Here is a 22,999-nt window from a genome sequence, read left to right as displayed (position 1 = left end):
CCTTCTTCTTCTTCTTTTTTTTATTCCCTTTTCTTCTCTTCTTTTCTTCTAGGGCCCGCACCTTTTTTTCTTTCTTTCTTCTTCTTCCGCGTCTTCTTCTTCTGGGGCCCGCACCTTTTTCTTTCTTTCTTTCTTCTTCTTCGGGTCGCTGGCCTTTTGTCTCTATCTCTTTTTTTTTGTCTTTTCTTCTGGGTCGTTCCCTCTTTTCGTTGCGCTTGGCTCGACAGGAATTGGGCTGTGGCAGGTGTAGCAAGCAGGTTCTGCAGGGTGACCGGTTCAAGAGTTTGCAGTACTTCCGATGGCCGGTCCGGTAACTTTCAGGCCGGTTTTGGTCTTTATTTTTCCAGTTCCCTAATTCCGGGTTTAGGGCGTCGATGGTGATGAAATATGACGGTAGTAGGAGGACTGGAATGGTTCGAACCAGGCAGGAAACCTTTTTTTTTTTCTTTTTTCTTTTGGGGACCGGTTCAGTGCTTTTCCGGCCAGTTCCGATGACGCCGCCGGCAGTTCTAGGCTCCTGGGATCAAGAGCTTCAAGGTGGGGGTCGGTGGTTGCTAGGGTTTGAAAGCTGCGATTTTAGGGTTTCAGAGTTAGGGCTTCTTGCTGATAACGTGTTTTAGGAAAACTGAATTGGGAGAGAATTGAGTCGTGCTTTCATTGATTTATATAGAGGATTACAAACTTAGAGATAGAGTTGTACATGGAAACATAATCGTACATTGATTGGATATCTCCTAAGATTCTCCAAGAATATCTCTAATATAAACCCTATTACAAGTAGAGGAAGTAACCTAGAGTTTGGGCCAGACACTTATTCTGGATTTACTTGAACAGTTTTAACTTTGTTGTAACTTATAGTTATTCTTACTTTATAGAAATTGGGCCAGTTAAGTAAATTATGTGGGGAAAAAACTATAACTATAACTATAGCTATTTCAAAGTCTTAGATTGTTATTTAGCAATTAATACATACATGCTAGAATCATGGGGTGCCAAAACCACCTCAGGCTCTAGTGTACATCCGTCACCTGGACCTAGCAAAATTGCACACCTACACGATAACACCACCACTATAATACATATAGGGTCATCACGATAATAATATGAATTTTAATGGTCCGATTTAGTGTTAATCCATTAACAATAAAAACCATTAACTTGAGAGCATTCTTATAGGTTTTACTTTTTCTCTGTCTAATATACATATTAGAAAGCATAATGCATCTCTCTAATTCATCGTAACCCCTTTCTAAATTTTCACGATGTTAGTATAGGAAGTTGTATGTGTTGGCATTCCTTTCTACAGAACTGAGTGACGCCTAGTCTAGGAGTTGTGTATGAGAAGAATGGAAGTGAAACTCAAGCTCAAAGAACAAGTCAAGAGCCTAAATGAATCATAGACACTTCAAGTAAGTTTCATTCATTGCATTTGCATGATTGAGTGTAGGGATTGATAGATGTGCTTCAATCTCGAAGAAGTTTGTGTGGTGATATTACTTGGTTAGACGTTTGGGATGTTTTGCCTTCCAAAAAGCAATCAAATGTTGATTGAGTGTTTATACATACTTTATGTCTTTGATTAGTTCTACTTTTGGTTAAGGCATATATCTTTTATTTTTAGGATAAAATATTTTTTATGTTACATTATCACTTTGAAAAATTTGTTTCTTATTAGGTGTTAAATTCTAAAATTGATTGTACCTTAATAGATTTAGGGGGAGTTGTTTGGATGCATACATAGGTTTTTGCAAACGTCTTTTTTGACTTGAGCTTTGCATAATAGAACAGTGCATTTTTTCTTTAAGGCAAAGTAGTTTTTCTAGGTTTGAAAATTCACTTGTTCCATGTCAAAGTGAATTAACAAGTCAAAGTTCTTTCACAAATCATTCATGGCTTATTGCATATGCGAGTGTCTTACAAGATCAGTTGGGAATCAAGCATGCTCAAGGATTGACGTTTGAAGAATTCTAGACGAGTGGAATCACATCTAGAAGCAATGAGCAAATTTGTGAAAGGTATTTCAATAGCCTAGAAGAAGTCTAGTTAGAGGTACCCATGTCGAGAGTTATCTGAGAAGTTGTAAGTTTTTCCTGGTAATTAATTTGTTTACATTCTTATATTGTGTGCTTGAGCACTAGGCCTTCAAGAATTACGGCCCGCAGTTGTTTACCTCATGTTGAGGGTTTTACTGTAAACAATTCTCGTGTTTTGCCCATTTGTTTTATCATTTTCTGTTTTTATGTGTGTTAGCTGAGCTTTTAAATTTTAATTTAATTTATTTTTGCACATAAGGGATAGCTAGCTGTTTACAATGGCTTAGCAACATTATGAAAAGTTTGTGGTCTAAGTGTCTTGCCTATTCACCCCCCTCGCCCTCTAGGCCATTCTAGTACTTTCACACGACAACAATTTCAACTCTTAACTTTTAAAAAGAAAAATGTACACTTCCCAATGGCAGGGATCCCAATCTAACAATTGCCCTAACCATTATAGGGACAATTCCCAATGGCATAAGTTGGAACCGGCAACCCAACTCCGGTGGCCATCGCTTCTAGCAACCTGCACCCATCTCCTCTGGACTTCACTGCCGACCCTCAGCTACTACTAACTTTCTGAAGCCGCCTACTCACTTGCTTCTTTGCCTAACTTACCGCCACCGCCGAAAGAGAGATGACGACAGACCTTCACCGCGACTCCATCACTTAATCTAACCAACTGTTGAAGACTAGGAAGTTAACAACAAAATTGGTACCGAAAGGAGCATCACCGTAGTGCTACAACCCTTTGCAAAAAATCATGAACCACAATGGAACCCAATAGCTGAAACAATAACCACACTCTCGATTTGATCCCGTCAGTTTGACGAAACCTTAAGGGAAGGAATATTTAGATATGTTGCAAGAATAGGAGGGGTTGTGCCTGATTGGCTTATGGATGTCATCATTGATGACGGACCCATAACTTGCATTGTTATCAAGGAGGAGAGTGGGAAATTTATGTCCACCACCAACCATTCCCATATGATGAAATCTTGTGTTTATTGAATAAAAGATATCCTCTTCTAAAAAAACAAAGACACAATAATTTTTTTTTTTGAAGAAAGGACGTCAGAGTATATTGATGTAACAGAACTACCTTGTACACAGATTGGCTACAAAACCATTTATTTCCATGGGAACAAACCCACTCCAAAACAAATTAAAATCATATGCTAATGCAAATTTAGCAAGCTTATGTGCTGCTTGTTCGCATTCGTACCTATATAACTAAATTGAGAGCCAGGTAGACTCTCCATAATAGTAGAAGTATCCTTATAAATCCTACCTAATATGATCAATTCACACCCCTGGAATTAATAGCAGAAACATCAAACTGACAAGCTGATTCAAATCTAACAGGAGAAAGCCCAAACATCTCCACCAATTGACATGTAGCCCTACAAGCTAAGGCTTCCACAGTCACCAGATTCACCACCCACCAAACCTTAGAACAAACACCACCAACCACAAACCCAGAGTTGTCCCTATGCACAGTCCATACCCCACCGGTTTGGCTAGAAGCGTCAAAAGCCCCATTATAATTGGCTTTAAGCCAACCTAGGGCAGGCAGAGACCAATGCACAACTCGTCTAATAATAGGACGGTGAATAGTAGCCTTCACAATCATAGAAAGGTGATGAAAAGATTTATTCTGAAAAAGCAAGCTGAATCGATGAAGCTAACTTACCAGACCAAAGCCTTTTATTCCTTTCCTTCCAGACAAACCAGAGCAGATTTAAGAGCAAAGAAGCATTATCCTTCTGTAACAACTGCATACAAGAGGACAGTCAATCAATAATAGTATCCTGTATGTTATCAAATAACTGCTGCACCGCACTCAAAGTAGGAAAGAACCTTAATAAATCCCTCGTAAATGGACAATCTCGACTGACATGCATAATGGTTTTCTCCTCAGAATTACAAAAGAAGCAATCATTCGCTACCAGCACTTTATGTAAGCGGAGTTGAGAACTAGTAGGCAAAATATAAGAGCATACCTTCCAGAAATGAACCTTAATCTTCTTCGGTGCTTTTCCAAACCAAATAAGCTTCCAAAAATCTGATGTAGCACCACCGCCCTTAGGCCTTGTTTGGTTCGCAGAAAGGAAAGGAAAGGAAATCAATTCCTTGCTCTTAATTTCCATGGGCATGAAAAATTGCAATTACCATCAATTTTTCTTTCCAGTGTTTGGAAAGGCCAGGAATATAGTCAAACTATATCCTTTAGTTTCCAATACGGTGTTTGGTTCTTGTAAGGAAATGAAACAAAATCCTATCAATTTTCTAATAATACCCTCATACTAACGAGAAAACTTATAACAGGATCATAAGCTTCTGCTATTGTACCAGAATCAACTATTGTTCCTAGGTTGCTTGATGTTGCAAACATTGTTGGATCGATGGGCAGTGTTTGTCCATTGACAAAACTGCTCTGAAGATTCAAATTATAAAGAGGCGTGATATATTGAATTCCAAATGATTAGTCAAAAGACAGCCATTTACTTTCTTCTTTTTTTTGCTTTCAATTGGTCTTTTGTATATGTGAAGGTTGTTTAGATCTTAATAATGCATGGTTCATAGTTTTCCTTCTTCTCCTGAGAATGGGCTCATCTTTACTTTGTCTCCATTCTCAGTGCACACAATTGGATAAAGTCACTGCACAATTTGTTATTATCATATTATTTTTGTTCTTAACACTTCTTTGTTGCCATTATGTAATTCTAAAAGGTATTGTGGATAAAAATAGCAAATAACGATTTTGAGCAAGGATAGTTTAGTCTTAAAATTTCATAATAAATGCAGGAAACTGAGAAGGAAAGTGAATCTTTAGGGTGGGTGGGGGAACCACCCTTATTTTCATTTCCTTTGGAAACCATTTTTCTTTCCTTTGCCATCCTAAACACATGAAATGAATGACTTTCCTTTCCAAGGCCCTGATTCCACAAACCAAATGTGACCTTAGAGGAAGAGGATAAGCCATGCAACTGATTAAATGCAAGTAGGCAAGCACTTTTCGTAGTAAATTTGCCTTTAGTATCATAATGTCAAACAAACCTTTCAGTTACAGCTCGCTGATTCAATGGAATGGCCAAAATCAAGTCAGTGTCAGCCTGATCAAAACAACTCTTCACTAACTCTACATTCCATGAAAGAACCGGAAGCAAATAATCCTTAACTCACCCCCTACGCACAAAAGGCCGACAAGTGACTGATCTAGGAATCCACGAATCATCCCAAGCATGAATACCCATACCATTACCTGCCTACCACTAAATACCATTCTTAAGAAGCTTCAAGGACGAAAATATACCTCTCCAACAAGCTGAAGGACAAGAAGTAAAGGTGCTACTCCAAATATCTCAGTGCGGAAAATACTTGGCACTATACAATCAGCCAACAAAGAAGTAGGATTACAAAGTAGTTGCCACTCCTGTTTAGTCAACAAAGCAACATTATGAGCATGTAGATCTCTAAAGCCTATACCACCTACCTCCTTAGGTTGACAAAGTCGAACCCAGAACAACCAATGAATCTTTCTGTTTTCAGCTTTACTACCCCACCAGAAGCCTAATTAATGCAAAGAATCACGAAAATGTTGCGGCAATATAAAGCAGTTCATGGTATAAGTAGGAAGGGACTGTGCAACTACCCGAATAAAAAGATCCTTACCAGCACCACTGAGAAGTTTTCCTTGTCAACCAACCAGCTTCTTACTCAACCTCTTCTTTATATACACAAGAGGTGCATGCAATCTTATTCCTTCCCAAATATGTTGGGAGACCCAGATATTCCTCATACTTAGAAAAAGTCTTCACCTCTAAGTAACTAGCCAACTGTACCTGTAGTAAGCCACACACTTTCTTACTGAACATAACACTGCCCTTAGAAAAATTGATCTGCTGCTCCAACGCAGACTCATAAGTTAAGAGAACAGATTGAATCTGCGTAAATTTATCCTGAGTAGCTCTACCAAAAAGCAAGTTATCTATACTTACATGAGCATTTGCCTAAACCATAATTAGCTATAATGAGCCACGCTTATGCTACCGCCAGCAGTACCAACAGCTATCAAGGGTGTGACCTACGGAAACACTGCTAGACAGGCTATCGCTTGAGCTCCGGCTCAGCCCAAGATCGTCATTGATGCGCTCTCCAAGGTCACCTCGCTGAAGCATCATAAGCTGGGAGTAGAGGCATATCAGTCCCACATCGAAAGCAAGGAAGAGATCAATCTCTTCCTCACCTATAAAAGGTCCACTCCTCTCTCTTCATTAAATACGCATTTACTGCTTACCAAACGTTATTCTGTCAACATAAATACATTGACTAACTTAGGCATCGGAGTAGAGAAGACCGCCAACTGCGGTCTCCCTCTGATGCTCTGTGTATTTTATTTGACAGCTAGTGGAAACACCAAGATCTTTACAAGTAGCAGTCTGCTTCCCGGACCAGTGTTAACCGAGGTTTAGCTATAGCTGAATCTCAGACATTAACATTGGCGCCGTTTGTGGGAACCCTTGAGCAAAAGGTTATCCCACCATAAAATTCACCAGGACTAACAATATCGGGGAAATTGCCGATGGGCAAGCGGACTAGTCTGTCAACCCCCAACCCACCAACCCTGCGGCTAACGTTAACCGCGCACTTTTCAATACTCCCGTCAACCCCAGCGTGGAGCCCCAGGATACCCCCCAGGTTCCAAGTACTCACCCGAGCAGCAGCCGCCATCCACCAGGCTAGGACCTTGCCGCCAAGTATGAGCTGGCACTGGTGGACCTCCACAAGGGAAACAGGGAGTGCGAGCAGGAACGCAAGAAAAATGTGGAAGCTTAGAAAAAAGTGGCAAAGCTGATGTCAAGATTTGACAAATTAAAGAAGGCGCTGGAGGCAAACGCTAGCCCAGCATAGAGCGAACAATCACAAAGTGCCAGGCGTAGTCGCCCCAACGGTGGAAGGTTGATACCAGCACCAACCATACAGATGCAGGTACCGCTGAACCCACCTGAGCTGGTAGGACTGGGTCCTCCACCTCCACCACGTCTAATGATGGAATCGCAACCGCGCACCAACCGCAACGCAACCAGGGCAAGAACTGAGGGAAACCCACCGGCCTCCAGGCGGGAGTTAGCCCAGCGGAACCTCCAGGCAGGACCCGCTAGCGATGCAACCACCCTAATCCTAGAAAGAATGCAACAACTGGAATAAAGACTGATCCGGGCCAAGGCAGACGCCTCAGCGCCAATCCAAAACCCACTCTTTGCTTCAAGACCAGGACCGTTCACCGCCAGAATCTTGCAAACCGTCAAGCCAGAACATGCAAAAACGCCAAAGATTGCACAGTACAACGGCCTCACTGATCCTTTTGTCCATATGGACACCTTCAAGAAGGTAACTAACAACAAGGGATTCGATGACACCACCCTCTGCCATTTGTTCAGCGAGACGTTGGATAGTGAGGCAATGAGCTGGTTCTTCGAATGCCCACCCGGATCCATCGACTCATTCTATGCCCACCCGGAACTTCTCACTTTCAATTTTTCAAGTGAGAAAGTCTCCACTAAGCGCCACACAGCTAGCAGAACTTCTCTATTTCATCTTTCAAGGGAGAAAGTCTCCGCTAAGCACAACACCGCTAGCAGAACTTCTCACTTTCAATTTTTCAAGGGAGAAGGTCTCCGTTAGGCAAAACTATGTTAGCGGAGCTCCTCACCTCTAATTCTCAATAGAGAGGCTCGCACCAGCAGCACCTCTCGGGACAATGCCTCATACAGACAACGACCGCCACGCGGCTTTGCAGTTAAGCTCTGCTCCTCCGGGAAATAGTCAAGGGACTGGTCAACACAGTCTTCAACGGCCCTGATCAGGCAGTTGACCCTCGACACTCGGGTATTAAAGATTGAGCTCGCTACCTAACACCCACTGCTCAACGCAGCTCCCCTGATCAAACAATCAACCGGCCAAACGGTGGTCTATCTTAGCCGGGGAGTGGGGGACTCCCTAGGGTGCCTAGCAGGGGCCACCCGAAAGGGTATAAAGCTTTTGATCAGAACAAGTCCATGGCTGACAACTCACTGACGCTAATTATGCTTTGGCAAGACTAGTAGAAGCAACGATTCAAACCGCTAGGCAACTCCCTAACCAAGATTGGCCTCCTCGACTGGGGACTTGGGGGAGTTGTACTTACATGAGCATTTGCCTAAACCATAATTAGCTATAATGAGCCACACTCATGCTACCACCAGCAGTACCAACAGCTATCAAGGGTGTGATCTACGGAAACACTGCCAGACAGGCTATCGCCTGAGCTCCGACTCAGCCCAAGATTGCCGCTGACGCGCCACCACGTACCGCTCCAAGATCACCTCGCTAAAGCATCAGAAGCTGGGAGTAGAGGCATATCAGTCCCACATCGAAAGCAAGGAAGAGATCAGTCTCTTCCTCACCTAAAAAAGGTTCACTCCTATCTCTTCATTAAATACGCATTTACTGCTTACCAAACGTTATTCTATCAACATAAATACATTGACTAACTTAGGCATCGGAGTAGAGAAGACCGCCAACCACGGTCTCCCTCTGACGCCCTGTGTATTTTATTTGACAGCTAGCGGAAACACCAAGATCTTTACAAGTAGCAGTCCGCCTCGCGGACCAGCGTTAACCGAGGTTTAGCTACCGTTGAATCTCAGACATTAACATTATCATCAGCAAAAAGCAAGTGATGAATAACCGGCGCCTCAGGATAAAATTGAATACCCCATAACAAGCCTCTATTTGTTTTCCTCTCAAGAAGTGTGGAAAAGACCTCAGCACACTGTAAGAACAAATAAGGCGACAATGGGTGCCCTTGCCTCAAATCCCTAAAAGGAGTCAAATAACCACATGACTGCTCATTATTATAAAAAAATATGAATACTTGACACACATGCATTATAATACGTACCCAACTCTCATCAAAACCAAGCCTCAATAGCACAGCTTCTAGAAAACACCACTTCATCCTATCATAGGCTTTACTCATGTCCAATTTCATAGACAACACCCTTTTTATACTAGACTTCCAGTTGTGAATGTAATGGGATACCTCATTCGCAATTAGTGTATTCATCAATCTCCCAGGAATAAAAGCACAATAAGCTGGTGAAATCAAAACATCAAGAATCTAGTTCAACCAGTTAGCCACAGCCTCAGAATATATCTTATAAACCACATTACAAAGAGCAATGGGCTGTAGATCAAGAATATGCTCAGGATTTTGTACCTTGGGAATTAAACAAACATGTATGTAATTAAGAGCACCAAGCAATCTCCCAAAATGTAAAGAACCTTGAACTACAGCCACAACATCAGACCCAATAACATCCCAATATTGTTGGAAAAAAAAAAAAGCGAAGGCATCCCATTAGAGCCAGGGTGGGGTACATCTAAAAAAGTGCATCCCGAATCTCCACCTCAGAATAAGGTGCACACAACTTATCATTCATCTCGCTAGTTCCCTTGGGCTGTAATAAATCGACGACCTCATGCAACGATCAAAATAACTAGACTCAAACATAGAAAAAAAATATTCCAGAACAATTTGCCAGAAGGACACGTGTAAGCCAAAGAAGTCCTCAACCGAGAAACACGTGGCAGAGATTATTTTTTGAGCGAACAGTGTCAAAATATTTATTAAATGATAGAGTAAAATATACTAAATACCATAAATCCAAATATGAATGAAAGATTATTTTACCCTTGATATTTTGCTCAGATGAATGCCACATGCCTGTCACATAGGCATTTTTAACGGAATAATGGACGAAAGTACTAAATGGGCTAACAAATGAACAGTACAGTTACCACTAGACTCACTAAAAATTTGTAGATACCAAAAAGTACATTTTGTAATAATTCAAGTACCATATGAGGATTTTACCCTAGTCATTAAACCCCATAAAAAATTTGGGTAACTCGTCCAATATCCGACTCAACATAAACCTAACTGCATGCACAGAGACACCACTCCCAACAAGCAACTTAGATGCTACCACAAACCATCCACCACCACCCAAACTAGCATGTGGGAGCACAACACACACTTAAGGAAGGCCACAACCAGACCACCGGCCAATCCATCCCAACTTGTGGGAAGGGAAAAGTATTCTCCAACCAGCAGCACCAACTTATGCTTCGTGTCACCACCATATCGGGGCTATCCCAAAACTTATAGTAAACCAACAAACATAACCATCATCGCCAAACACTTGTGGACCTCTTAACTAAGCACTGTCATGTCTAGGATCAAACGATCGATGAAAACCCCGCCACTAAACTCAACCGAATAGGGATGAAAAAATCCCCAATGGGTGGAGCTTCATTGGATCTCGCTCGTAATAGGGGGAAAATTCAGGGACAAGTAGGGAATAGGGACGGGGATCCCAATCCTCGCTTTCTAAGATTAGGGATGGGTCGAGAATGGTACTATGATCCCCATCCCCAAACCCACCCCACACACACACACACACATATATATATATATAGACGTCTGCAAAACAGAAAAAGTGCGGACGTCCATCCTCATGGCTGCATCAGGCGCCGATGGCGGCGCTGCTTTTGCCGGACCAGAGACCATGTGCATCCCGGACGGTGTCACCATGAAGATGAAGGCCAAGGAAATCGAGGTCGAAGGTTTGGGCTGCGAGCCCTGACGCACCATCAAGGTCGACTGTAAACTCACAGCCGACGAGTCCACCGGCAAGAAAAAGCTCAAGATCGAAGCCTGGTCTCGGTCGGAGCCTAATCGAGACTAGAGGATGGACGACCGTGCCGAATCCGCACTTTTTCTATTTGGCAGACGCCCACTTCTGATCGGGATATATATATGTATATATATACAGATCCTATCCAGAGCGAGGCCTCGCTTTAAAATTTCAGAGCGAGGTTAGGGTTTAAGGTCACTTTTCGGTCGCATATCTACATCTCAACCGTTCAGTTTCTAGGTACTAATGTAAGCCAAATTGATGGTCGTTAAGGCACTGATAACTGCCTTAAAGCTAGTACGGATCAGGTTGGACAGATTCAGTTCGTCCATTGGTTTAAGCGAGTTAGATACCTTAAAGACCATCAATTTCGTTGAAATTTTGCAGAGATGATCTATACATTAGTACCTAAAAACTGAACGGTTGAGATGTGGATATGCGAACGAAAAGTGACCCTAAACCCTAACCTCGCTCTGAAATTTCAAAGCGAGGCCTCGCTCTGGATAGGATATGTATATATATATATATATAAGAGTTTTGATTGAGACCTCTAAATTTGCTCATTTGACCTCTCATACCTCCTTTTTGGTTTTAAATACAAATATTTGCTCACGAAATCTCCGTTTGAATTCCTCAAATAACCTTAGTTATACTATTCACATGCAAGACAATAAAATACTTATTATACCTCTAATTCACTCACTACACCTCCATTCCTTATTTATTATTATTATTTATTTTTTTTGCATGCAGACTTAAAATCCCCAAAATAGATTTCTAGAACTTTAGATCATGAATCAAACGGTCATAACACAAAAATTGATCAAAAGGTCATAAATCAAACAGTTAGACAATGATTCCTATGTTTCTAACCCTTCTAAAAAATGAAACGTTACAAAAATTGGTACAAATAAAAAAAAAAACGGGAACACAATAAAAAAAGCCAAGAAAAAAACAAGCAGCTCATCAACAAATTTTTGTAACGTTTCATCCTCCAAAAAAAAACACAAAAAAAAAAAACCACGGGCTCCCACCCAAAACTCTCATCCTCCAACCAAACCTTGAACGAAGTCTAGACTAGGAACTCAATAAAAGTTTTGGAACAATTTCTTAGTCTTTAATTTGTGTTAAAACTAGGCGGAAAGGGTTGTAAAGAAAATACTAGTTGATTATAATTCATTGTCTATAATTGTCATTTTGCAAGAGGATATATAAGTAATTCAATAACTCCAAAGATACAGAGGTTTAATGAGCAAATTTGGAGGTCTGAATAGAAATCTTATATATATATATATATATATATATATATATATATATATATATGGTGGTGCTATTCACACACCCCCTCTATATATATAGGAGAATTTCACAAACAGTCACTCAACTATGACTCATTCGATACTTTGGTCACTCAACTTTCAAATATATCATTTTGGTCACTCAACTATTACTCTGTCAATCACTTTAGTCATCGAATGGGCATTTTGTCTCACTTTAATCACTTCTCCCAATCATTCCATTTCGTACTTCTCAATTTTTCACATTTGGTTGGACGAAAATATCCTTGATATTGTGACAAATAAAGTTTTTTGTTTTTAATGAAAAAAATTAACGGAGTGACTAAAGTGAATAACAGGGTTAAAGTTGAGTGACCAAAGGTGTCAAATAGGTAAAACTTGAGTGACCATTTGTTTTTGTGTGTGTGTGTGTAGGGAGGATCAAGAGAGTACGTCCTTAAACTCTTAAAGTGAGGATGTTTTTATTTTTAGGATGTATTTTAATAATCACAACCACTCATTCTTTAGTTACCTATACACATATGAGTCCTACAAAAAATTAGCCAAATCAGAAAACGTTTAACCATTTGATTAGCACAATGATGTCAGTGAGATTTGAACTCATGATCTCCACGGTGTTAGTTAGGCTAGTTAACCAACAGGTCATGGCTCACTGACATTTTCAATTTAGATTCAGTTGGATGAACATAATTACCTGGGAAACATATTCCTTGTCTAATAATACATGTCATTCCACTTAATGAATGTATTATTTTTCCTTTCATTTATATAGGTGAAAAAAAATTGATTTATTGTATAATGAGGTTTTTTTTTTTTTTTTTGAGTAAAAGAATGATCTTTATTAATGGGGGATTAGCCTGTGTTATAATCTCGGGCTAGTACATCTAGGATACATTCAGGAGGAGTATCTTTCCATACATGTCTATCACTCTCATCAAAAGCTAGACTAGCCAATCGGTGAGCCACGCCATTACAAGTTCTAGGTGCAAAACACACTTTCAGTTCCGGTTTGGCCTTCAGCATAGCATGAATATCAGCCATTATTGCTGCATATGCCATTAGATCAAATCTGGGATTTTTGAGGTCCAGAGTGGCCTCCAAACAGTCTGTTTCAATAACAACCGGTTACCTTGGAAAGGTGCACAATAGTTTTAGTCCTTCGTCGATTGCCAGCAATTCTACTTGTTTTGCACTCTCTACTTGTTTAAATGCAGCTTTAAAATTTCCTTGCGTATCTCGCAAGATTCCACCAAGTCCTCCTTTGGTTTGATTTGGAACAAAACTACCATCCACATTGAGCTTCCAGTTACCTTCAATATCCGGTTGCCACTTGTTTTTCCGGTTCGTTATTTTGGCCGGTTGGTTGGATTGTCTTGCTTTTCTGAACTCTTCAAGCCATGAAAATGCAGCAAACATTATCTCATTAGGTGATTGAGAAATACCTTGCCAGAACATGATGTTCCGATTTTTCCATATTGGCCAAAGACTCATGAGCAGCTTGTCAAACACATCTTGCTTTGTATAATGATGTTTGATTCATGATTGACTTGCCAAATAGAAAAAATAAAAAATAAAAAGAAACATAATTACAAGCGAGGGTAGTTAGGGTAATTTATATCAAAAAATTGAATTAAAGTAATAGAAAAATAGAAGGGGTGTGTGAATAGCACCATCCTATATATATATAGGAGAATTTCACAAACAGTCACTCAACTATGACTCATTCGACACTTTGTTCACTCAACTTTCAAATATATCATTTTGGTCACTCAACTATTACTCTGTCAATCACTTTAGTCACCGAAGGGGCATTTTGTCTCATTTTAATCACTTCTCCCAATCATTCCAATTCGTACTTCTCAATTTTTCACATTTGATTGGATGAAAATATCCTTGATATTGTGGAAAATAAAGTTTGTTTTTTTAATGAAAAAAATTAACGGAGTGACTAAAGTGAATAACAGAGTTAAAGTTGAGTGACCAAAGGTGTCAAACAGGTAAAACTTGAGTGACCATTTATTTGTGTGTGTGTGTGTGTAGAGAGGATTAAGAGAGGACGTCCTTAAACTCTTAAAGTGAGAATGTTTTTATTTTTATGATGTATTTTAATAATCACAACCACTCATTCTTTAGTTACCTATACACATATGAATCCTATAAAAAATTAGCCAAATCAGAAAACGTTTAACCATTTGATTAGCACAATGTTCGTTTTAATTTTATTGAACGGACTACATTTGTTTACACAATTTTGAGTAACCAAATGATCATGGATTTGGTTGATTTTTTGTAGACACAATTATTGCATAGAAATCTAGATGATCAACAGTTGAGATCATTGAATTAAATCATATACTAGTGTAAAATAGTAAAAATCCTCAAATTCTTAAAGTAAAGATGTCCTCTCGTGATATATATATATATCCCTTTTATTGGCCATTTTAAGGGATCTCTTATGGGACCCATTTTTCGATCACATTTTGACATCTCGACCGTTCAGTTTTTTGTTCCTAATGTATAAATCAAATCCGCAAATTTTCAGCCAAATTGATGATCGTTAAGGTATCAAACTAGTTTAAATTAATAGACGAATTGAATCTATCCAACCTGAACCATTCATGTTTATAATTTTAAGGGAGAATTCCACAAATGGTCACTCAACTATGACTCATTTGACACTTTGGTCACTCAAGTTTCAAATATATCACTTTGGTCACTCAACTATTACACTGTCAATCACTTTAGTCACCCAAGGAGTATTTTTTCTCACTTTAATCACTTCTCCCAATTATTCTAATACATATTTCTCAATTTTTCACAATTGGTTGGATGAAAATATCATTAATATTGTGGCAAATAATTTTTTTTTAATGAAAAAAAATTAACAAAGTGACTAAAGTGATTGACAGTGTAAGTTGAGTGACTAAAGTGATATATTTGAAACTTCAGTGACCAAGTGTCGAATGAGTCATAGTTGAGTGACAATTTGTGAAATTTTCCCTAATTTTAAATGTTGCAAACTTGAACAGGAATCTCCTCGATAACTCAAGTGTTGCAAAATAATTGTGGACTCATTGTCTAAACGATTGATATAGCAAGATGCGATTGAAAAATTAGACCCACACTTCTAGTTCTTTTATCTATTATTCTATTTCTTAGTATCGTTCTCTATTTCTGAAGCTTCTTAGTTTAAAACTTTTTTTTTTTTTTGGATAAATTTTTAGTTTTTAACTTACATACATAAAATTTGTGCAAAGAAAGCCTCCAAATTTCTATGTACCAAAAGTACCAAGAAAAATGCTCAGCCCCCCTGAGCATAGACTCTTCCACAGTCCATGACAAGCTGGTCAACTTAGAAAACATTTTTCGTTTTTAAATTCTGATTTAAGTTTAGGCTGAAACTAGAAGAGAAGAGTTGAAAAAACACAACAATAAATGAACAAGCAACCCACATTAACACCCCTCATAATATATATGGTTAAGAATATTAAACTTTACAATTGTTTATAACCACTACCCAGGCAAAGAAAATGACATATATGGACCCAGAAAGAGACAACTGTTTGCCTTAATTCTGCCACCAAATGCCAAATCTCACCCGTCGAAGGAAACACACACATGGTATATATCTATGGTCCCCTTGTTGTAATCATCGACCCAACAATTATCATCTCTTCCTCTTTCTTCAGAGCTCTCGGTGAGAACTTGAAGCCAAAAAGATATAAAAGCTGAAAGCAGTTATCTTTTTCTTGTAGAGAGAGGCTTTGATGCTGAATTGGTCATAAGGGGAAAGTTGGGTTCTTGAGGTCTTTGTTCCACTCTTGTTTGTTTGATCTTTTTCCCCATGGAGAACCAGAACGGAGATGGGAATCATAAGAAGGTTGATGGGGCCTTGGAGGGTTTTGCTCCTGTCTCTTCCACTAGAATTGATTGGAAACCCAGAAAGAGATCAGGTACTATATAGTTAGTACCCTTTTACTTTCAATCTCTCTTCTTATCAATTGAAAGAACTTGAGCTTGATTTGTGAATTGTGATGTTTGCATGATTAATTAGGCCATTAGGGCAATACCCAAGTACCAAATTATGTAAATTTTAATAGCTAATTGGATCGCTTCGAGTTTTGATGCTGGTATGTTTCTTAAACATTGTGTCTTTAATTTTAGTCTTCAGAAGATTATCAATTCAGCAGATTATCTCTCACTTGATATTATCATTGTTTGAAAGAGTTGTTGGGTCTGAAGAGAGAGACGTAAAAACGTTTGTTATGAGTTGCTGACTTTGCTCGTACGTTACTCGGTTCGGTTGGCATGAATTATGAATTGCCCTCTCATTATTATATGCATTTCATTTGCCTTCTTTCTTTTTCTTTTTCTTTTTTTCCTAAAAATAATAAATAATAATTTTGACCTATAATCTTCATGTGATCACAGGGTTAATCCTGTCATCTTCAATTTTAGTTATTGGTTTTGTTTTTAATTAATTTGAAATTCATTTACCCAAATGTTATATCGTTTTAAACGACCAAGAAACTTTTCTTGTTTTTAATAATAAAACTTACAATTGATGTTTTCTCTTAAAAAATGGTATTTCAATTCGTGAAGTCAATGTGGTATGGTTCTGTGCACCATCAACTAGTCTTCATCCAATATTACATAAACAAAAACAATATAATGGAGAGAATGCCTACTCACGTAAGTGACCGTTTTTAAGGGACTGTGAGGAACAAATGAATCTAACAGCTGAAAATAAATACACAGTTTTAAGTTATTATAATAATTGAGAATGCATTTGATCTTGCTGATTTTTTTTTATTTTTTATTTGCTGGAACTTACTGTATGGTCCAACTATTGTAAACCTAATAATTGCCTTCCAGGATTCAACCAATTCTTTGGAAACAAACATGAAAATCCCAAGATTTTGATTGTTTATATCAATTTCCAACTGCTACTATAAAAACTGTCCACGATGGGGACTCTTTACCAACCTTTCAAATTATGATATTGTCCTTGTAATTTCGTTTCATGTTGGCTGACATGCATCACTGCAGTTGAGGATTCAAAAAGTTTCTTATTACTCTCTTTGGACATAATTATAAAATTCCTAAATTAAAACCAAAAAGATCAGTGAAGAATCCTATCAATGACTCCGTCCAAAAATTCAACCAAGCTCCTATTGCTGTGATATCGACTGCAATTCAGGGCTTGATATCACCCCAACTCATATAACAATAGGGTTATTGCTATGATATCGACGGCAATGGTTGTAACTCTTCTTCTGATTAATGAATGGTTATTGCTAGTTTGAGTTAAAGTATTGACTGGCTTTGAGTGGTTAATTTCAATCAAGAATAACTGAAGTGTCCTCTGTAATTGGTTAGTATAGGCTTGCCACACTCTTTCTTCTGGCTGGTGTATTGGTGTACTCCACATGTTAAACCTTGCATCTCTTCCTACACGTTAACAACATAGTATAAAATTCATAGTATACATGGCCAGCATTCACTGTTGTTTGAACATATTAGTGCCCTCCATATTTACTGTATAAATATGCTGCAATATGTCTAATTTCGACAAGCACTAGAGAGGTAACTTGTTTCTAACAGCTGGCGGGAGGAGTATAGAGAAGGTAACAGAGGACACTGCTAACAATACTCCCAACAAACAGGAAGAGTATACCGAGCCCGATGAGGATATGCTTCAGGACTCAACTGCAGCTCCTGAACTGTCGGAACGTCGAAAGGCTCTGTTTGAACCCTTAGAACCTATGATGAATGGCAATGGGAAACGACCATCAGCTGAGTCCTTACTTCCTCCTCCTGACTTTGATTCCACGAGCTATCCTAAAGGGTGGCTTATTGGAAAAAGGCGAAAGCTGGTTAATGTTGATGTCGTTGAGAAAATGAGGCGGATTGCCATTCAGGAAATGAACAGAAAGGTGTCATTTCCAAACACCTCACTCGCCTCATCTCCAATCAAGTAGATGGTATGTGCAATATATATGTAACCATTATTCGTTTTATTTTCCAGGATAGGGAAATTGATGGACTAAACGAGCAATTGGAGGAGGATGCAAGGTGCCTAGAACACTTGCAACTGCAGCTCCTGCAAGAGCGAAGCAAACGTGGAGAAGTCGAGAGAGAGAATGCAATGCTGCAAGACCAGATTACTATGCTTATGGACATGCTGCACGAAGACGGCAATGTAGGAGATGATGAAGGCCCTGCTGAACCATGATTGTTTATTTTATTTTGCTTGTTTCTTTATTCTTTTTGTACATTTTCTCCGAGACAGTAGAAGCATAATACATGCATATACATACTGGTGTGGCCTGCTAGTGCTAGTCAAGTGTCTTGAATTTACACTTTTACAGATGAATTGTGAATCTTGCGAGCGTGTATTAACAATACGTCCAAGTTGTGGATCTTCTTGGTTTACATTTTCGTGAAAATATATTTTCTACGAAGTACGTGTATTGCAGCATCTTAAGATGCATCATCCGAAGCTATTAACAGCAATATATAACCAAAGCAAGCAACATACTACCCAATAAAGTCGGACTCATTTGTCCAAGAAAAAGATACAAATAGTGATTCTTGGCTCCCAAATTTATTCTATTAGACACAAAGGTGAAACAAAAGGCACCATAGGCCCATTAGCGGATACAAAGTACGCTTAATCAACTGTTAGGACTCTTCATCAACATACATTTCTGAATCCGTAAGCTGAACGCCTTTAGTATCAGCCTCGAACTATTGCATTCACAGACGGTAAACACGTTTTCGTATCAACCTCCAACTACTGTATTCACACTTTCACAGACGGTAAGCGATATATAGATCTCTATGCTTTTTCACAAGAGTAGCTTAGGATATGGTAGGTGATCACTATGTTCCTCTGATTACCTTAATCTTATGAAAAATTAAAAAGAAACTGGGGAAGAGATGCTATCCTAGGAATATTAAGAAGAAGCTCCCCAAATGAATCCCGTCTCGGGATTCCTGGTTGCTTGTCTGAAATATCAGTGACCTCAATCTTGGGTGTGGCAAACCCTTCTCCAATCCTACTCTGATAGCCTGATGCGGAAGCAGAGTTGGTTTCGCCCATTCTCCCATCATCACTTCTGGCATGCAAGTTTTGTACAGTAGTAGGATCCTTCTGCAGAAGGCAACAAAGGGAGTTGACCCTTGACATGAGGGACTGCTCGTCAGATGGTAAGCTGAGTTGCGAGTCATTAAACAAGTATTGAGTAATCTCCTCTAAAATGTCACTGCTAGGCTGCTCCTTGCCAGCATACATGGGAGTGCCGGACATCTTTTCTGTGATGCAATGACCAATATGGCTTACAAAGTCGCTCACTGACATTGACGAGCGAAGTCCAGGAACTTTGATTTGATCAAATTTGCTTGGCATCTTTGAGATTCCGGCTCCAAAGTTCCCTTTCTCTGCAATTGCAGGGGTGTCCATTACTGTATAGAAAGAGACAATTTAGACCCAGAATAGAGGCAATGCACCATCCACAACAAAATTATACCAAAAACCATAAACGTCTGCAATACTTGAGACATCAAATAGAAAACCATGGTTTTATAGTTTTAGTAATGTAAGATTAACAGTTCTATAATCCTATATAACATGATGGAACACAAACAATACAAAAGAAATGCATGCCAGAAACAGAACAAGCATTCGCAACATTCCCCTGCCATCAGTACTCCACTGTACATCATATTGAACATATCAATACTTATTAATACTCTCACTCTCCTGGATGTTCCAGGTCAACGCCAAACATGGACGACATATAGTTTTTAAATCAAAAATTTATATCAATGCGGGATTTCAAGATTTACATCAAAGATTTGAGACTATATAGTTTTTATGCCATGTTATACTGCCGTGGATCCCACAAGCTTAAAGTAAAGTAAAAAGATTCAACAAAATATACCAATACTGAACAGAAACTACCATTAAGGAACCTTAAAGGCTCGTTTACATTAATAACGGACACCTCCATACCGCTACATGATTATCAGAGTAGCAAAATCCATGAATAAAATCAATTACTGACAGTAATAGGCGGCTAAAATTGCTAGTCATGAAATACAACAAACACATGCCTACAATTTAACTCCGCAATAATGTCATAGTTATATGATAATAAACAATATAGTCTTTAGCTAAACTATATAAGTTGGATAACCATATAAGATTAGTCTACCAAGATGAAGGCTCAGTTGACATGTTATCAGAGCTTCACTATGAAGAAAGATGGATGTTAGTTACCTGAGCTAGACGAAGAAATTTCGCGGGAATAATTTTCAGGAGCTCTGCCAGCAAAATCTTCATTTCTAGATGAGGACGAATGAGTTCCAGAAGGTGATGCAGAACCCTGCAACCCAAATATAGGTCCATCTTCAAGCTTAGAACTAAACTGATGTCTATATTCATCAGCGTCACTTGTTCCTGAAACTCTGGCTTCAAAGAACGGAGATTCTAACACAATCTCTGGCTGTTGACTCAAAAAGTTGAGACGAGGATCACATTGAATAAGCTTTTCAAAATGCTTGCCAAAAAGCAAGCCATGTGGGCACTGCAGAAAGTGTCGCCTAGAACAGAATAAAAGACCAAATCAGAATAAAAGTTTAGAATATAAAGAAGGTAAAAAAAATTAGCAACAGCATGCATAAATGAGTTCCAACCTGCTAGACCATCTCTGTAAAACTCTTCTGGGCAAAACAAACAACCCTATATAAGGTGAACTTTTATAAACAAGTTAGCAATGCTTGGACCATGTCACCATGTGGACGTTGTATTTATATGCACTTGCATTTTTCTAACTGTGCGTAGCATGCAGCTTTTCTTTTTTCTTTTTTTTATCTTAAAAAAAAAAAACAGTATTTTGCATTACATTACATTTAGTTTTTATACAACCTATTTTTATGAACAACTGTCGTCTTTCACAGACTAAGACAGTTGTTTTCAGCAAATGCCTAGTGAATAGTGTAGACTGTAGACCCTTGCATAGGCAGGACTTAAGAGGGCTATTCCAACATGTACAAAGTTTAATTGTACAATGGCTGGGAGGAGACCATATCCATTACGAGTTCTAAAATATAGCCAAAAATCTAAAACTTTCATTATGGCAAGAGAAGAAGCGTGGAGATTATGCCTACAAAGATGCGTTAAAAACTTCCCCACCATCATCACGAAAAACCATTGAGAAATCATTTGAAAAGAAACAAGGTTACAAGGTCAGATATATAAACCTGTTTATGCTGGCTTGCCCGCCAGTAAAATCTGTTGTTGCCTGCCACAAGGTATGTTTCCTAGGTTGCGGATTCGTCTCCCTAAAGAAAAGAGGCGGTCTAGCAAGCTGCACCAAGAAACAACACAATCTATCATAATATTCATAGCCTTCAATCAGCGTAGCATATCACAATTGGCCAACCTCTCCCCCCCTAACAATTTCGTAGAAAAACAACAATAATGTGAATGAGTAATTACCACTACATCCAACGTCGCCTGTCCTTCATCCGGGTAGTTGGCCTTGATCGCCACAACATCAGACCACTGAATTTCCATCTTGTTCTTCAGACTACCATCAAGCACCTCCCACACAAGCTTATGCTTTGCAAAGTAACACTTCGCCACTAAATCCCCTTCATGTTTCGACTTATACTGCAACAACAAAATCATCAGTTAAACTCATCAAATTGAATACCGAAAATACACAACGAATTGCTGATTATACCTCCCAAGTCCCAATCCTCAGAAGCGAAGCCGGAAAATTCATAGCCTTGAGCTTATCCGTACCACCACCAGAAGCAGCAGCAGCAGCAGCAGCTCCCTTGTGATTCTTCTTGTTGGCCAATTTCACAGCCTTCTGCTGCGTCAGCTTCATCTGGATCAAATCCAAAAGCGACGGACTCTTCCTCAGCTGCAAGCCCAGCGGGCTCGGCTCCTCCAGAGGATCATACGCCAACGGCGGCGACACCGCACACGTGGCACCTCCTCCTCCTCCTGAGCCCCACTGCTGCTCCTGCACAACCCACACAAACTCGGTTCAGCCTCATCAACGAAGTGAAATTTACAGAGAAATGATTTGAAATCAAAATCAAATATTACCAGCGGAGACGACGGGTCGAGTTTGGGCCGTTTGTGAACCGAAGCAAGCCAGGAGTCTTCCGACGACTCGTCGACGTCGAACTTCACCGCCACCTTTCTCGGAGTCATGAGCTGAACCATCCTAGTCGTTCCTTCTATATTCGTACAAAACTGGCGTCAACGAAAACAACCTCCGGTTGGAGCGCAGCCCTCTCTTATATAGGACAGCAAAAATCTCCCGGGCGGGGGAAGCCTGTCACGTGCACCGCACGTGACAAGGCCCGAGAACGCCACGTGGGATTTACGTAATTACCCCGGAAGCGAAAGGGTCGTGTATTGACGGCGGGGACGGCGAATTCGTTTCGGCCGATTTGTCTTGTTGCGGTCACGTGGGGGGCACGCGGGGGTGTTTTGAGGATAAAAAATGTGGGTCCCGGCGGGCAGGCGGACGGTTCTGAGTGATTAGAGGGGGGGATTGTTTGACGCGTAGGACTTTGGATCCAGCGGGTCTGTCGACGTGTACTTGTGGATAAGGTTGTGATTATTTTTTCTTTTTCTTCTTGTTTTTGGGGTAATGGATAATTTAAAAAAATTGGGGGTTTTGTAAAACGACAAGAGGATATTTATATTAATTTAACCAAGTATGGTAAAGGAAAACGTCGCGTAAAGGTGAGACTACAGGAGTACAGGCACAACTTTGGTAGACTGACTAAGTGACTAGGACAAGTCTCAACTTGTGCACTCTAAAATGTGGCCGCCTTTCAGTCACACTCACTATCCCAATCTCTGTCTTTATTTTTTGGTTTTGTTTTTGTTTTC

At 39.5% G+C, this 22,999-nt stretch overlaps 2 protein-coding genes across 3 annotated transcripts; one reads left to right on the top strand and one right to left on the bottom strand.

Moving 5' to 3' along the window:
* The first annotated feature begins 15,706 nt into the window (after window positions 1-15,706).
* Window positions 15,707-18,499, top strand: LOC133724976 (protein HEADING DATE REPRESSOR 1). 2 transcript variants are annotated; one of them, XM_062151964.1, is made up of 3 exons: window positions 15,707-16,028; window positions 17,658-18,011; window positions 18,104-18,499. In XM_062151964.1, the coding sequence occupies exons 1-3, from the start codon at window positions 15,939-15,941 to the stop codon at window positions 18,308-18,310; spliced, it is 651 nt and encodes a 216-aa protein (XP_062007948.1). In that variant the 5' UTR covers window positions 15,707-15,938; the 3' UTR covers window positions 18,311-18,499. The 2 variants fall into 2 exon arrangements, with proteins under 2 accessions (XP_062007948.1, XP_062007949.1); XM_062151965.1 differs by having other exon boundaries at window positions 15,713-16,028; window positions 17,680-18,011.
* Window positions 18,500-18,654: 155 nt separating this feature from the next.
* LOC133724974 (uncharacterized) lies at window positions 18,655-22,375 on the bottom strand. The gene is made up of 6 exons (XM_062151963.1): window positions 22,202-22,375; window positions 21,828-22,115; window positions 21,581-21,754; window positions 21,343-21,449; window positions 20,360-20,682; window positions 18,655-19,542 (listed from the first exon to the last, which is right to left on the bottom strand). The coding sequence occupies exons 1-6, from the start codon at window positions 22,319-22,321 to the stop codon at window positions 18,986-18,988; spliced, it is 1,569 nt and encodes a 522-aa protein (XP_062007947.1). The 5' UTR covers window positions 22,322-22,375; the 3' UTR covers window positions 18,655-18,985.
* Window positions 22,376-22,999: the final 624 nt, after the last annotated feature.

The sequence above is a fragment of the Rosa rugosa genome, chromosome 1 (genome assembly GCF_958449725.1).
Source record: "Rosa rugosa chromosome 1, drRosRugo1.1, whole genome shotgun sequence".
NCBI lineage: Eukaryota > Viridiplantae > Streptophyta > Magnoliopsida > Rosales > Rosaceae > Rosa > Rosa rugosa.
The sequence above is the reverse complement of the archived record's forward strand: the minus strand, read 5'-3'. Positions and strand labels throughout refer to the sequence as shown.